A 17262-nucleotide genomic window follows, 5' to 3' on the forward strand; every position below is an offset into this window, starting at 1 on the left:
ACTTTTAAAGTTCTCAGATTTTAAACATTTAATGACATGTACAAAGGTCCCTTGAAATCATTTCTGTATTTCCCAGATGTGGCTTTGTTGGAATCTTCTAGAAAGCTTAAAGTTATTCAAATCATATTAGTAACATTTTTAAATTTTTAAAAATTACTCATTTATTGTTCTCACTCTATACTTTTAAAAAAATAAACATCTCTGGGGCTGGATTCTAGGGATCTATCTATTTAATTTTTTTCTAGGAATTTATTTTTAAAAAACCTTCCAGCTAATTCTTAGGCAGCCTTCAGTGTAGTGATCCTCATTCCATTGTTGAGAAACTGGTAATGTTACTTGATATTGTCTTAAAAACAGAAAAGCCAAGATATCCCCCAGTTGTTTCATTAGGATGATTGGGGAAAAATTTGCATATGTTTAAAAAAATCTACTAATGTCTGAGATATAGTAAGAAAGGCAAATTACAGAAATATTGACATTTATTATAAAAAGAATAGTCATGTATTTCTAGTGGCCGATGGCCTACATTTAAGAACCACTTGACTATTTTAATAGTTTAGGTATTTCTGAAACCACTTTTAGTCATACCAGTATTGATGAAATTCTTCTTCTTCGGCTTGTGCGTAGCACTTGGGAAATAGTGAATTCTCAGTTATACACTTAACATTTAGGTATGTTAAATGATTTATAGGGAATTGACTGAATAATGTCTTTATATTTCTGTTGCTAAAATTATTTCAAGAATTAAAATGTTCATATTTTAACTTAAAAATACTTATTTTTCTCACTAACTTATCCTGTGATAGTGCTATTCTTTAGATATTACAACTTTAAAGTTAATTACTTAGATGCTATTCACATGTTAAATTTTTATTCAAGAATCTAATAATGACTGTGAAGATAATCAGACACGGAACAGAGGGTTTTCCAAGAGAGGCGGTAAGGACCACATTTTGGAACGATTTGTACTTATACTTTCTAATGTCACTGGATTTTTTTTCCCCCCAAAGATCTCCAGAATGTGCTATGAAGTACAGAATAGGGACTGTGAGTTCTGGTCAGTCACAATATCTATGAACTGGGATGTCTTTGTCTCTGAATAGAATATTTGGATATATGGGAGAGTGAAGAAATTGTAGATTATTTTTTATTTAGGTCTGGCAGTGCTCTACCATACTCTGCTAATCCTGCCTCTAATAAAGTTGAGATTAGATGGTATAAACATTACAGTATTGAATTTTTTTTTTAAGATTTTATTTATTTCACAGAGAGAGACACAGTGAGAGAGAGAGCACAAGCAGGGGAGTGGGAGAGGGAGAAGCAGGCTCCTGCTGAGCAGGGGAGCCCCATGTGGGGCTCGATTCCAGGACCCTGGGACCATGACCTGAGCCGAAGGCAGACACTTAATGGCTGAGCCATCTAGGCGCCCCACCATATTTAATTCTTGATAACCTGTGGGTAGACATGTTAAAATAACAACAGTAAAACCCACAAAAAACATAGTGAACTTATAAAATTGTTAAAGTTGTGCAAATCTGCTTATGATAAAAGTTTATTCTTAGGAACCATATGATAATCAAGATACATCAGTGTTTTTACAGTAACTTGGGAACATCATTTGATAGTTAGCCCATTAGATAGTTAGCCCATTGAATACCAGGCCCTTCTTAGTGCCAATAGGACTTGTGGGGACTTCATTATAGCATTCTTAGGGAAGTGAGGTGGGGAGGAATTTGGTGGTGAAGGAGGTTTGGCTATTTGTCTCATAAATTGAGGGTTTTTTAATGATAATTGCAGGGGGGCATGTAATGATGTGGAGGAAATTTAGCTATAAGAAAAAGCCAGACTCACCTTTTAAAATTGCCTTTTTTCCCTCTTTAACAAGCAATTTTTAGCACTTAATGTTCTTAAAACATTGCTTTTAGTTTTAAATGTTTGGTTGTTTTCTGCAGAACAGTGAATATCTATCTTCCTCAGTGTTTTCTTTAAATTAATCTAATTCATGTTTAAGTGAGGCAGTCAAAAGCCAGTTGCAGCTCTATGTGCTTGATTGTGGCTTATTGACTAATACAGGGTGACTAGCAGGGAAACGGTCATTTTTGCATATCCCTGATTGCTGTTCTCTTTAGCTGTATACATTTGAAGGTAGGAAATTTGCACATGGCAGTCACTCAGTAAATAACAGATGTGCATAAATATAAGCATATTTAAGTTTATATTGAAATATGACTTGATATAGCACCAGACATGTGCATGCGTTGTACCTGTATAGCTCAGTGATATTTCACTGACTGAACACACCGGGGTTTATTGTGTTCACAAGCATCCAGATCAAGAAATAGAAATTACTGGTGCCTCTAGAAGTCCCTTTTATGTTCATTTTCTTTCACTGGCAACCCTCCCATTCCATGGTTAACTTCTATTCTGACTTTTAGCAGCATAGGTTAATTTTCTGTTTTTGTACTTGATATAAATGGTGGAATCATACAACATACAACTCTTTTGTGTCCATCTTCTGCTTAATGTATTTGTGAGATGCATTTATAGTGTTGGTTGCAGTTGTAGATCATTACCATTGCTATATAGGCTCTCTGGTTCTACTCTTATGCTAATGATGCTGTTTGGATGTCTTCCAGCTTTAAGCTGTTTTGAAGCAGCTGCTGTGGACATTCTAGTACATTTCTTTTGGTGCCATTGATATATATTCAGAAGTAAAATTGATGCCTCATGGATTTTGTATATTTTTTGCTTTAATAGCTGTTGTGAAATCTTTTCAAGATAGATACACTAAGGTATACTCCCACATCCTCACCAATATTTGGTATTTTCTTTTTCTTTAAAGTTTAACCATTCTGCCGAGTATGTGGTAGTATATCTTATTGTGGTTTTAATTTGCCTTTCCTTGATGGACTAATGAAATGTCCAGTGCTTCATAAGTTTACTGGCCATGTGTACATCATCTTTTGTGTAGTGCTGATTCCATTCTTTTGCCATCTTTTCTGTTGGGTGTCTGTTGTTAACTTTTCATTGGCAAATAATTTAAAACTTACAGAAAATTTGCAAGAATAGTAAAAGTAACTCCTGGATAACATTTATATTGGGAGTCTCTTTGCTTCCTCTTAAGTCATGAAGATAGTCTCTCCTATTTTTTTTTTTTTTTAATTTTATCTTTTGGAAGGGAAAATGAAGGGGGGGAAATCAGAGGGGGAGATGAACCATGAGAAACTATGGATTCTGAGAAAAAAACTGAGGGTTCTAGAGGGGAGGGGGGTGGGGGGATGGGTTAGCCTGGTGATGGGTATTAAAGAGGGCACGTACTGCATGGAGCACTGGGTGTTATACACAAACAATGAATCATGGAACACTACCTCAGACACTAATGATGTATGGTGATTAACATAACATAATAAAATAAAAAACGAAAAAGAAAAAGAAAAAAATAAAATTTTATCTTTTTAACTTGTACATTCAGATTGTAATTCATCTGGGCTTTATTTTTGTATATGATGTAAGATAGGGATCATGGTACATTTTTTCCTCATAAGAGTATCCAGTTGATTCCTTATCACTTACTAAAAGACTTTCCACTCTATACTACAAGGACTTCTTTATCCTAAATCAGGTGACAGTATATATGTGGAACTGTTCCTGGGCGTGGTTCCTTTCCTTTGGTCAGTTTCTAGATCTTTGCACCTTTGCTATATAGCCTAATTACTACAGTTTCATAATAGATCCTAATATCTGGTAGTGTAAGTCTTCCAAGTTTATTGTTCTTCAGTATTACTTGGGTTATTCTTTTTTTTTTTAATTTATTTATTCATGAGAGACAGAGAGAGAGAGAGAGAGAGAGAGAGAGAGAAGCCGGCTCCCAAGGAGCAGGGAGCCCGATGTGGGACTCGATCCCAGGACCCTGGGATCATGACCTGAGCTGAAGGCAGACGCTTAACCATCTGAGCCACCCAGGTGCCCTTGGGTTATTCTTAGTTCTTTGCATTTGCATGTGATTTTTAGAAGCAGTTTATCAATTTCCAGGAAAAACCTAATGGGATATTTTGGGGATTGCATTGAATTTGAGGAGATTGACCATTTTTACAATATTGAGCCTTTCAATCCGTGAATATCCCTTTTTAAGTAGGTCTTTAGTTTTTCCTAGCTCTGTGTTGCACTTTTCACTAGAGAGTCATTACACGTCTTTCTTTACATTAGTATTTGATATTTTGTGTTGCATATGCTTTTTATTTATCTAATACTCCATATAACAGTTTCACCATTTTAGAGTGTATACTTCAATAGTTTTAAATATACTCACTATATTGTATGCCCATCATCACTATTTAATTCCTGAACATTTTCTTTCTCCCCCACCCAAAATCTTGTGCCTGTTAGCAGTTAGTCCCATTTCTCTCTTATCTCCATCCTTTGGCAACCATTAATCGACTTTCTGTAGCTATGGATTTGCTGATTCTGGACATTTCATATAAATGGAATTATGTAATATGTGATCTTTTGTATGTTCTTTCACTTAGGATGATCTCATAGTTTGTCCATGTTGTAGCATGTGATGGTACTTAATTACTTGTAATGGCTAAGTAATATTTCACTGTGTAGCTATACCATATTCTGTTTATTCAACAGTTGATTGATTATTGGGTTGTTTCTACTTTTGGGCTATCATGATTTATACTGCTATCAACCTTTGTGTACAAGTTTTATGTGAACATATGTTTTAATTTTTCTGGTGCATATACCTAGGAGTAAAACTGCCAAGTTGTTTTCCACAGCAGCTGCCCCAATTTAGCTTCTTCCAACAATGCAGGAATATCCCAGTTTCTCTGCATCCTTACCAGTCTTTGTTATTGTGTGTCTTCTTGGTGGTTGTGATCCTTGTGGGTGTAAAATGGTATCTCGTTGTCATTTTGATTTGGGTTTCCTGATGACTATTATGTTGAACAGCTTTTCCCGTGTGTATTGGCTATTTGTATATCTTTTTTGGAGAAAGGTCTTTCTAGATCATTGGCGTATTTAAAAAACTGTGTTGTCTTTTTATTGTTTAAAGAATTCTTTGTGTCTTGGTACATGTGCTATTGGAAAGACAATTTGCAGATATATTCTCCTTTCTTTGTGTTACCTTCTTATTTTCTTGGTGTCCTCTGAAGCACAGAAGTTTTAAATTTAGATGCTGTCTGGTTTATCTATTTTTTCATTTGTTGGTTGTGCGTTTGGTGTCATATCTAGAAAACCTTTGCCTATTAAAAGGTCATGCAGATTTTCACCTGTTTCCTTCTAATAATTTTATTGTTTTGCTCTTTGATCCATTTTAATTTCATTTTTATATATGGTGTGAGGGAGGGGTCCAACTTTATTCTTTTGCATTTGAATATCTAGTTGTCCTAGCACCATTTGTTCTTGTTTTATATTGATAGGGTGGAGGTGTAAATCTCTTTAAATTTATCCCACTGGGAGTTGGTTAAGCTTCTTGGATGTGTGAATTTATATTTTTCATCTAATTTGAGAAATTTTCTGCTCTTTTTTTGTGGTAAAATAACTATGACATAAAATCTGCCATTTTAATTATATTTAACTGTAAGTGGCATTAAGTATATTTACAGTGTTACGCAGTTGTCACCACTATCCGTTTCCAAAACTGAAAGCAGAAACCTAAGCAGAAATCTATATCCATTATATAGTACATCCCCTTATCTTCTTCCCCTGAGTTTCTGGTAAACTCTATTCTATATTCTTTTTGAATTTGCCTCTATTCTAGATATTTCATACAAGTGGAATCATACAACATTTGCCCTTTTGTGTCTGGCTTAATTCACTTAGCATAATGTTTTCAGTGTTTGTTCATGTAGCATGTATCTGAACAAAGTACATTTCTTTTTATGGCTGAATAATTATCCATTGTGTGTATAATACCACATTTTACCCATTCATCTATTGATGAACTTTGGGTTTTTACTTACTTTGGCTATTGTGAATAATGCTTCTATGAACATTCATATGTATTTATCTGTTTGAGTCCTTGTCTTTGCACCTTTTGACTGTATGCCTAGAAGTGGAATTGCCAGGAGACAGGACTGAAGTAAGTTGAAATATGCCACAGAGTTCATTGTTCTTACTGAGAATCAGCTTAAAAAATATTCTCTGGGTTACTGCAAGTTTGATTAATTTTCATTTTAGAAAGTTAATTCTGACAGTTTTTGTGCATTTTATTTTTTGGAGTAGCAGAATTCGGAGTTTCTTACTTTGCCATTTTTGCTGATGTCAGTGATCCATATCATTTAAAAATTTTCATTTTGTTTGCTAGTATATAGAAATACAATTGAATTTTGTATATTGAAGGTTGAGTGACCTCGCTAAATTTATGGTAAGTACTTTTTTAAATGAAGAAAAGATGTTCATATTTCTTATACACAAAGTTTAAATGATTTATAAACTTACTCCTTTCTGAAGATTGTTACCAAACATCTTTAAAAGGCTGCAAGAGATTGTCACCTGTCCTTTATGAAATGCAGAATTCATGGAAGGACTAATGTCACCTTTAAAAATATATTAATGTTATTTTATAAAAAGTGACATTTAAAGTGGTAAATTTTGAAATATTTCAAAAACTCAGAAAAGCAGAGAATATTCTATTACAAACACTTGTATACCACTATCTGGATTTAACAGGAACATTTTGTCATTTATACTTCAAATATAGAAAAAAAATTACATAATTATTAGAAGACCCGTCTTCCCTTTGTATTTTATATCTCCTTTTTCCCAGAGGTAACTTTTTTTAACATTGGTGTGTAGTGTATACTTCCTATTCATACTTTTATAAAAGTTTATTAGACCTATCTTTTTGTGATTTTTTAATAAAAGATTTTACTTTTAAGTAATCTCTACACCCATTGAGGGTCTCAGACTTAAAACTCTGAGGTCAAGAGTGGCATGCTCTACCAACTCAGCCAGCCAGGCACCCCCCACTTTTTTGTGACCTTTTTTTTGGATCTAGTTCATTCATTTTAACTTTTATAGTGTTTTACTTACCATTTAACCTATTTATTTAAAAACAAATTATTTTTAACACCATGTAGGATACGTAGAGTTTCTGTCCCTACTTTCTAACAAGGAAGTCATTCAGACTTTTAATTCTGTATAACTTCATGTTCTTTTCACCTCTAGTTATAAGACTTCTTACATAACTAGAAACTGGCATCAGCTATGGAAAAAAAGAGCATGTTCATTTAAATGTTTGTGTTTCTCCTGTGTATGGAATTATTAAGCTATAGATACTAGAGATACTGAGTCATTATGTAGTCATTTGCTCAGTAGAGAAGCTAGTTTGGAAAAGGAACCAAATTGAATTTACAGAAAGCAGTAGTGAATAGATTAAACAGATTAAACAATGATGAGTAGAATAACTGAATCCAAAGATAGATCTGAGGAAATTCTCTAAATTTGGGAATGGAAAACATGAAAGCATTTAACAGTTACAGAAGACAGAATAAGAAGCTCTGTTATTCCAACATATATCTAAATATCTCCTGAGAAGAGAACAGAGAAAATGGGAGGAGGAGAGAGGGAAAAGAAAACTATTCAGAGAATAGTTGAGAAACTTTTCCAGAGTTAAGAAGGAACAAGAATCATGAGCAAATTTTAAAAAATTCACACTCTTATATGTGTATTGACATTGCAAAATTACAAAGATAAAAATATTTAGAGCTAACAGAAAAAGACCCACATATAAAAGAACAAAAGATTGGCAGCAGAACTTTTTTTTTTTCCAATAAAGGTAGAGAACATAATAGAGTAGAATGTAGAATCCTGAGGGAGAATAGTTCTGAATCGAAACTGCTATATCCAGATAACTTAGGTGTCAGAGAGAAAGAACACCATTTAGATAAAGATGGTGTTGAGTACTGTCAGGCCACTGAGGAAAGAACTACTGAATCATGTATATTAACAAGAAGGACACTGAATGCAACAAGAAGTAGGAAGCAGTGATGAGCATAACTAAATAAATACACGTTTTAAAATTGGTAAACATATTGGTAAACCTAAATAAGTATTGGCTTTAGAGGATAGTAATAATGTCATTAATTTAGGGGTTTTAGAAATAAGAAAGAACTAAAATACTAGCAAATGAAAAGACTTAAGTTCTTTGTCAGCTCATTAGGAAAGAGAACAGATTGAAACTAATTTCAGAATTTCTTAAAAATGGTAAAATTGGTATGGTAAAATATAATGTATAACTTACTAGTGGAGGAAATCCAATAGGATAGAAGGCCAGGACTTTGAGGAAGGAGACAAGGTTGAAAATAAATATTTCTTAAATATTCATGCTGAAATTGAAGGATACCAGTAAAAGCATAAAATACAGCCTTTGGGAAATCAATAGGAGGACAGAAAGGAAAACAAAAAAACATTGAAAAAAACTCGGGGAAGGGAAAACACAAAATAGGATGATTGAAGTAGGAAATTGATACATTAGTAATCATAATATATATTAACAGTAAATGTATGTCAATGCAGAGTTGAAAATAAAGAGAAAAAATGTCAGTTTAATATTAACCCCAATAGAAGTATAGGAGACAAAATAGACTCTAAAGCAGATATATTAGGAATAAAGAAATAATTACTTAATGATAAAAGTCATGTTCACTGGGAAGATATTACAGTTCGGAACATGGTTTGAACTCTAACAAGATATTCTTAAGTATATAAAGCAAAAGTAGACATAATTATATGGAAAAATTGGCAAATTTTAAACCACTAATCATGGGATTTTTTTTTTCAAGATTTTATTTATTAGGAAGAGAAAGGGAGAGCATGAGCAGGAGGTGGGGCAGAGGGAGAGAGAGAAGCAGGCTTCCTGCTGAGCAGGGAGCCCCACATGGGGCTTGATTGCAGGAACCTGAGATCATGACCTGAGCTGAACCACTGAGTCATTCAGGTGCCCCCCCCCACCACTAATTTCCCCTTAGAAAATTGATAGAATGAGCAGACCAGATGGGGCATCTGAGTAGCTCAGTTGGTTAAGCGACTGCCTTCAGCTCAGGTCATGATCCCGGAGTCCTGGGATCGAGTCCCGCATCAGGCTCCCGGCTCAGTGGGGAGCCCGCTTCTCCCTCTGACCCTCTCCCCTCTCATGCTGTTTCTCTCTCTCTTGCTTTCTAATAAATAAATAAATAAAATCTTAAAAAAAAGAAAAGAATGAGCAGACCAGAAATGATTAAGACTATGGAGACTATAGAAGTTTTGAATACCAGTTATTAAGCTTGATGTAATATTTCTGTTTGGAATAGTAAACCCCATATTATAAATTACACATTCTTCTGCAGCATATAGAAAATACACACAGTTTTACCATCTATTAAGGCCAAAATGAAGTCCCAGATAAACTGTAGAATTTATCACAAACTGTGTCCTCTTGTTAAAGTTTCATGAAAGTAGAAATCCGTAATGAAAAGCCTAACCATTGTGATTTGGAAACTGAATTTATCAATTTATGAATTAAAATTCATCTGGCAATAATAAGGTATTTAGACCTGAATGGACATTAAAACATGGAAACTTAAGGGATACAGCTAAAGCAGCTAACTTTTTGAGGAAAGTTTACAATCTTAAATGTATGTAGTAGAAAAGAAATTAGTGAGCTCAGTGTTCAACTTAATTAAAAACTCAGTAGAAGGAAGTTAGAAAGATAATAGACATGAATGAAACATACAGTGGAATGTTATTCAGCAGTAAAAATGAAGTACATTTTCACACATCAACAGAAACAAAGATGGATTAAAGAAGCAAGGTAAAGAATATATTCTATATGATTCTGTTACATAAAGCTCAAACACAAAACTAAACAATACATTGCAAAAAGTTATGTACATAGTTGGTAAAAATTAAAATAAGAGCAAGGAAATAAAAAACAATTCAGGATATTGGTTGAGAAAGTGGGGGGGAATTTTACAGGGCAAAAGACTATCCACGGGTTTCAGAGGTATTGGGAACATTCTTAGTTTTAAGCTGGGTAGTGTAGGTCCATAGGTTTTCATTTATTACATTTTAAACTTGTATATATGTTTTATATATTTTAGTTATTCATGTGCATACACCAAAGTAACATACCTTAAAAAGAAGCAGATCAGAAAGAAACTGTTTCTTGAAAAGAGATAAACCCCAACAAGGCTTATTCAAAGATAAAGAGGCACAAATAAATAATTTAGAATTAAAATGTAAATGTAATTATCGGTAGATTATTGCCAGATTGAGGATCTGTAAGTTTTAGGTAGTAGATGTATAACTCTGAATCTACCTTGAATTAACTCTGCCCTATTTTATAAATAGGTTTTGAAAAGACACATAATTCAATATCAAGAAATATATAGAGAATTTTTACCTTTATTGGTCAGTTTCTTTGGGTGTAAATAGTGGCAAGTTCATAAACTAAATCTCACTCTCTTTATTTCTGCCCAGTTGACATTTTGGTTTTGATTTGATCTCGTTCTGCTCTAGGTGGGATCAAATTTTACTTGAACTGTTAATACTGATTTTTGGTATTCAGTTGAATTAATATGTTATTTATAGCAGGAAATCAGACTTTATATATGCTTTTATGTCTGTGCTTTGAGTAAGATGTTTTACTATTTTCTATAAGGAACAAATACAAGCCTAGATTTATCTAATCCTTCTCTGCATTTTAGAGATCTTGCTAATGATGCAGTCGTGGCAACTTTCATTGTTTTACAAGTGAAACTTTTTCTTTTAGTAATTTTTAGTTTTAGTTTTTTTTTTCTTAAGTAAACTCTACTGCCAACATGGTCTTAAACTCAAGACCCTGAAACCAAGAGTCATGTATTCTATCAACTAAGCCAGCCAGCCACCCCTAGTCATTTTTAATTTTGATTCTCAAAGCAAGCAGTGTTTGTTTTTTTTTTAACTGTAGCTATGTCTGTTTATGTTAGTAAAGTTGAACATTTATAGTTCAAATATGGCATTTCTTTTTTAGTAACTGTTAATGCCTTAAAATATGTAAAGTCATTAAATTATACAAGGCTTAAATTAAATTTGGCCACCATTTCTCCAAGATTTTTTTGTTGTTGTTTTGTATTGTTCTTGTGTGTGTGTTTTAACATTATAGGCTATCAAGATGGAAATGATTCAGAAGCTTCAGGGTCATCCAGAAGAGGTGGAAGAGGTAGTTTCCGAGGTTGCCGTGGAGGATTTGGTCTAGGAAGTCCAAGTTAGTAGTGACTTGCAAATAGTGTGCTTTATCTGTTAAGTTTTATTTTTCATCATTTCCTTTTCATACATAAGGTTGTTGAGAGGATTATATGAGAACAGCTTAGCAGAGTGACTGGTACATAATCACCTACATTGTATATAACATTATTTTTTTAGACACATATCTAATTGCATACTTGTTAGTTGGAATACATGAATCTTTCTAGAAGTTTGTGTGACTCAGCTCTTTAATCTTATTTACTACTTCTAAGTGTTTTAGAGCCTTGATAATGACAGCCAACCTTAGAAAGAGGTGGCCTTCTCTAAAGTTCTCCTACCCCCCCCCCCAATATACCTTCTTTCACTAATGTAACTTTCTACCTTAAATTACTCCAGCCATCATTTCTTGGAGCTAGGGGTATTGACTTCAGAAGTCACTGTTGGATTGCATTTGTCTCTTAATGGAAGAGGAAAGATTAGTGGTTTTGGAAGTTAAAATTAAATCTCTAATAATGATTTAATAAATATATAGGAGATCAGTGAATTGTCACTTTTAAAAAAGTGTTCAGGACTTGGAAGGTTTGATCTGGCAACAGTGGGAGCAAGGGGGTGCTATTCTGGAGAATAAGTAATGAGATGATGCAATGTGAAGTTTCTGGGGTAGTAACAGTTTACTTTTTGGAGGTTATTTAACTTTTGCTTATATGATATTTTAACAGCATTGGCCCTAACTGCTTTTATAAAATAATTTTAATAAAATAAAAACTTTGAGGAAGTAATTTGTAATTAAAGGAAATGATTTGTGGAGAAATCCTTTGTATGGTACTTCGAAAAATTGCTCATTGTGATTCCTTTAAAATTTAAACTATTTTGCCTCACACATTTAACTTCTGGCACTATGACTTGATTTTCTTCTCTATACTGTATGATTTTAAAACTTCTTAAAAGTAACATAATCTCATTTTATTATGTATAAATATAGATAGTGAATATGAACAAGATGAGGGGACACAGCGCACTGGTGGCCTTTTTGGTTCTAGAAGACCAGCATTAAGTGGCGCAGGTGAGAAATAGAATTTTTCTTTCTTTCTTTTTTCCTTTTTTTTTTTTTTAAAGATTTATTTATTTCAGAGAGAGAGAGAGAGAGAGTGTAAGCATGAGCTGGGGGGAGAGGCAGAGGGAGAAGCAGACTCCCTGCTGAGCAGAGAGCCTATTGTGGGGTTGGGTCCCAGGACCCTGGGATCATGACCTGAGAGGAAGGCAGATGCTTAACCAACTGAGCCACCCAGGCACCCCAGAAATAGAATTTCTTATTGAATGTTAACAATTCATATATGCTTTTAACTCTACAATTAGTAACTGAATAGATACATTTAAGTATACTGGGTTAGCTCATGAGTTTCTCTGCTTTTTAGATCTGCAGGCAAAAATACATGGGCAGCTTTGCCTTCCTTAGAAAATTTGTGCACTGTGAATTATTTCTTCTCTCTTATCTACCAGTTAATTTGAGGTGTAAAGTATACCTTTAATTGGAGGAAGGAAAGTGAAGTTTGTAGTGGTTTCAAAGAGAACTCTGAGTTAGGGGATTTGAGGAGAAAAAGAAAAAACCCACCACATTTGTTGATAAAAATGTGCAAATGTGGATAAACTGGTACATTCAGACAATAGAATATTATTGAACACCAAAAGGAAATGAGCTCTCGAACTATGAAAAGATAAGGAGGAACCCTAAATGCATATTACTAAATGAAAGAAGCCAATCTGAATGGGCTACATACTGTATAATTTCCAACTGTATGATGTTCTGGAAAAGAAACAACTCTGGAGAAGGGTAAAAAGATCAGTGGTTGACAGTCGTTGTGGGGAGGGATGAATAGCATGGAACATTTTTTTTAGGACAGTGAAAATACTTTGTGTGATACATTAATGGTGGATACATGTCATTTTGTATTTGTCCAAACCCATAGAATGTACACCAAGAGTGAGCCCTCATGTAAACTTTGATTATGCCATGTTAGCTTAGGTTCATCAGTTGTAACAAATGTACTACATTGGTGGGGGATATTGATAATGGGGGAGGCTGTTCAAATGTGGGGGCAGGAGGCTACCGGTGTATGGGAAATCTCTGTTCCTTTCCTTCAGTTATTCTGTAAATCTAAAACTTTCTTTAAAAAGGGGGGGGGGGAATCTTTAAACAAAATGTTCAAATGAGGAAAAGATTTAAATTAAATGTAGAATTAAGAGATGGATGGATGAAAGGACCAGGAATCCTTAGCACTCAAATTTGAATAGAAATAGCTATATGGTTTATGTGTTCAAGGAGGAGAGCTGTGTTTAAAAAAAAAAAAAAAAAAGGTGAGCTGTGTTTTCTCTAAATAATCTGCAAAAAAAAAATGCATTACAGGTAATGGTGACACTTACCAAAGCAGAAGTGGCAGTGGAAGTGGACGAGGTGAGTTCTAACTTGGTTTTCCTATATATGGTTAATTAACATAGTAATCCTAATTTCATTTTTGACGTTAAAGGTAACTGTTACTGCTTTTATACATTTTGAGGAGTAGACATATGCTCAGCCTGTTTTGGAGAGTTATTTAATATTCCTCAGCGTAACAGTTCTATTATAGGAATTATATACCATAGATGTATTTGCTCAATGTATGCACAAGGGTGTTCACTAAAGCTTCATTTATAATAAATAAAAACTGAAAACAACAAAATATATCAATAAATAATGGTTTAATAAATCATATCACCCTAAAGTGGGATGCTGTGCAGATGTTGAAGATTGAAATATGTCTGTATGTACGTGTTCTTATATTAAAACAATATGTTTTTTCCTTATGAGATAGTTATTTGATTTGGTATAAGGCATAAAGAAAGCTCAGTATACATGATTTTGTACTATGAAAATTTTTTTGAGTTATAAAAATTTAATGTTATAATATAAAAATTAAAATGCTTTCCAGACTAGGAAAATAATAAAACTTACTTGATGTCTCTGAAAAATCCTCAGTGATTATTAGTAGTCTGAGAGCATTCAAAGAGACGACTCCCTTGAACTGCCTCTGTTTCCCCACCTTGATTCTTAGATTCTTCATTATAGAAAGAGGTTATTAATGGTTAGTTAAACCATATCTACAAATGTTCAAATCTTGTTGGGTAAAGGATTTCAAAACCTGTGGACGTTCAGACAAGAAAGAGAGCTTACATGTGAAAATGTATCTAGTTAGATTTTCAAATCTAATGCAGTCCTTATTCTTTTTTGTGATAATACCGGAAAGTGGTGCAATAGAGGACTAGTTATTTAAAACCATGAAGGTAGTGTATGGAAAAGAGTTAACATGACAGCCCTGACTGCTATTCTTTGAATGTCCTGCTTACAAGGTTGGTTTTTTCCCTGGTATCTGGGAAATTGGATTTGGGGAGGGTTCTCACCACCCTAACTAGTTTACGAATGGCTTACTGTGCCTGGAGTGTTTTTACAACAATGTAGTTTTAATACCAGCTTTTCTTTCAGGAGTCTGGAATATTGGTATGTGCCAGGCAGAAAGTGGCTCTAATGAGCTTCTCTGGTAGGCAGCATTTCCAACATGTTGTTACAACTTGTTGCTAGGGAAATTAAATGTATCCTGTGTGACACCAGTGGAAGAGGACTCTTGGAAGCTGGTGTCTGGTTATCTCTGGACTTTGCCCCATGCACCTTTTTCCCTTTGCCCATGCTCCCTGTCCTTTCACTGTAATAAATCCTAGCTGTGAGTATGACTATATTCTGAGTCCTGCTGAATCCTACAACCTGGGAATGGTAGTGGTATCCCCCAATACAGATGGACTTTTAGTTCATTTTAGAAAATACATTCCTTTGCTGAGGAATATAGCAACTAGGAAAGGGACTGAGCAGCTTAAACAAAAACTGATAACATAAAACAGTATCATCCACATAAAATCAGCATTTTGAATATTAAAATTGTTAAGGATTCTATTAATCGTGTCTTATTCATATGAAGGACTTTAAAGATGTCTGTCCATTTTTAGAATTTGTTCTCTTTGAAGACAAGCAATGAAAATAAAGATGTGCACAGCCTTGGATCTTGACTAATTATCAGTATGGATTTCTTTCATTAGGTGGTTACAAAGGTTTAAATGAAGAAGTAGTAACAGGCTCTGGAAAAAGTAAGTTTTACTTTAGAATAAGGTATTTGATTTTTATAGTGAAAGTTCTTACATCCCTCAATTAAAAAAATATTTATCTCTTTTTTGGGTTTGATTCCCTTTAAGATTATTGGAAGTCAGAAGCTGAAGGAGGAGAAAGTGGTGACACTCAAGGTATATTAATTTTTGTATGAGCCATATGAACGTCTGTTGTATTTTAATAAAAATGAAAAATAAGAGCAGAGTTAACCTTTTTTTAAATTTGAAGTGAATTTTAATGGTAAACAGTGGGAAGTTCTTCAGTATTTACAATTTGATTTTCAGTTTTTTTCTCTCTCACTTTTCTTCTGGTCCTTGTCATGTAAGCTCTGTCTTTTGTTTGAATCCTAAGGACCGAAGGTGACCTACATCCCGCCACCTCCACCCGAGGACGAGGACTCCATCTTTGCACACTATCAGACAGGCATCAACTTTGACAAATATGATACTATTCTTGTAGAAGTATCTGGGCATGATGCGCCACCAGCAATTCTGGTCAGTGTGATAATCATTTCTGAATTGACTATAAAGCAAACTTTGTCACGTATATGGTTCATTTCTGTAGGTTGTTATTACCGAATATGGAAATTTTATTTTTAGCAGATAATGGTTTAGGTTAGAAATTAAGAACCACATCTACCATATACTACTTGTAGAATTAATGGCTATGTTGAAAGAGTATTAAATTTCATCCCCACATTCCCAAACTGGGATGAGAACTTCATTTAAACTTATTAAAAAGGATATTTTTCCTAGGGATTGAAGATTCCTGCTTCTTAAGTGTGTGAGAAAGTCTATCTTAGGAGAATGATATTCTGAGGAGTGGGAGGTTCCTACAGTCCCCTGTTGTTAATGGGCCATTGTTACTGATCAGGATATTTATATTTTACAGGTTTTAAGGGTCCAGGAAAAAATGTCTTTAGAACTAGTGTCTATAAGGGTACTCTTTAATTCTGTCAAGTAATAATATACAGGCTGTAGATAGTACTTTTGAGTGGGGGCATATTGATAAAGTAACCTTAGTATATAAAGTGGAATTAACAAAAACTTGAGACTAACCCAAATGAAATATGTTTATGGAATGATCTGCATATGATAATATGGAATTTAATCATACCCTTCTCCCCCTTTCTTTAGACTTTTGAGGAAGCTAATCTCTGTCAGACACTGAATAACAACATTGCTAAAGCTGGTTATACTAAGCTTACTCCTGTGCAAAAATACAGTATTCCTATTATACTAGCAGGACGAGATTTGATGGCTTGTGCTCAGACAGGGTCTGGAAAGACTGTAAGTCCTTTTTTTCACATGTATTCTGCCCCATAATCAAATTATTAATAGTTTTTGAACTTTGGTTCTTCTCAAGTAGTTTGAGTCTTTTTTGTTGGATGGAAGGTTGACGATTTCAGTGAACTGTTAAAATGGGTATTAAAGAGGGCATGTACTGAATGGAGCACTGGGTGTTATACGGAAACAATGAATCATGGAACACTACATCAAAAACTAATGATGTAATGTATGGTGATTAACATAACATAAAAAAAATACTGATTTTTTTTGCTTCTGAAATCTGGTTTTATTGGGGTTTGCATACTTTTTTTTTAAAGATTTTATTTATTTATTTGATCGAGAGAGCACAAGCAGGGGGAACAGCAGAGGGAGAGGGAGAAGCGGGGGGCTCAATCCCAGGACCCTAGGATCATGACCTGAGCCAAAGGCAGACACTCAATCATCTGAGCCACCCAGGCGCCCCAAGGGGGTTTTGTATACTTCTAAAGAAAGAATTTTGAACTATTTCTAGAGTAGCATTGCAATTCATAGATGTTTAGTCCATTTTAAGACTGTTCAACTCCTCCTGGAAGA

At 34.2% G+C, this 17262-nt stretch overlaps 1 protein-coding gene across 3 annotated transcripts in view; it reads left to right on the plus strand.

Moving 5' to 3' along the window:
• The window catches only part of DDX4 (DEAD-box helicase 4), a 69529-nt gene that overhangs the window by 33969 nt on the left and 18298 nt on the right, over window positions 1-17262 (plus strand). Inside the window, exons 6-13 of one of the 3 annotated variants that reach the window (XM_021701864.1) lie at window positions 880-939; window positions 11129-11230; window positions 12194-12274; window positions 13616-13663; window positions 15334-15381; window positions 15487-15534; window positions 15752-15894; window positions 16537-16689. In XM_021701864.1, coding sequence (XP_021557539.1) covers window positions 880-939; window positions 11129-11230; window positions 12194-12274; window positions 13616-13663; window positions 15334-15381; window positions 15487-15534; window positions 15752-15894; window positions 16537-16689 — 683 coding nt within the window. The remainder of the gene's footprint in view (window positions 1-879; window positions 940-11128; window positions 11231-12193; window positions 12275-13615; window positions 13664-15333; window positions 15382-15486; window positions 15535-15751; window positions 15895-16536; window positions 16690-17262) is intronic. The other 2 variants (XM_021701866.1, XM_021701865.1) reach the window with 2 other exon arrangements.

The sequence above is a fragment of the Neomonachus schauinslandi genome, chromosome 7 (genome assembly GCF_002201575.2).
Source record: "Neomonachus schauinslandi chromosome 7, ASM220157v2, whole genome shotgun sequence".
NCBI classification, from domain to species: domain Eukaryota; kingdom Metazoa; phylum Chordata; class Mammalia; order Carnivora; family Phocidae; genus Neomonachus; species Neomonachus schauinslandi.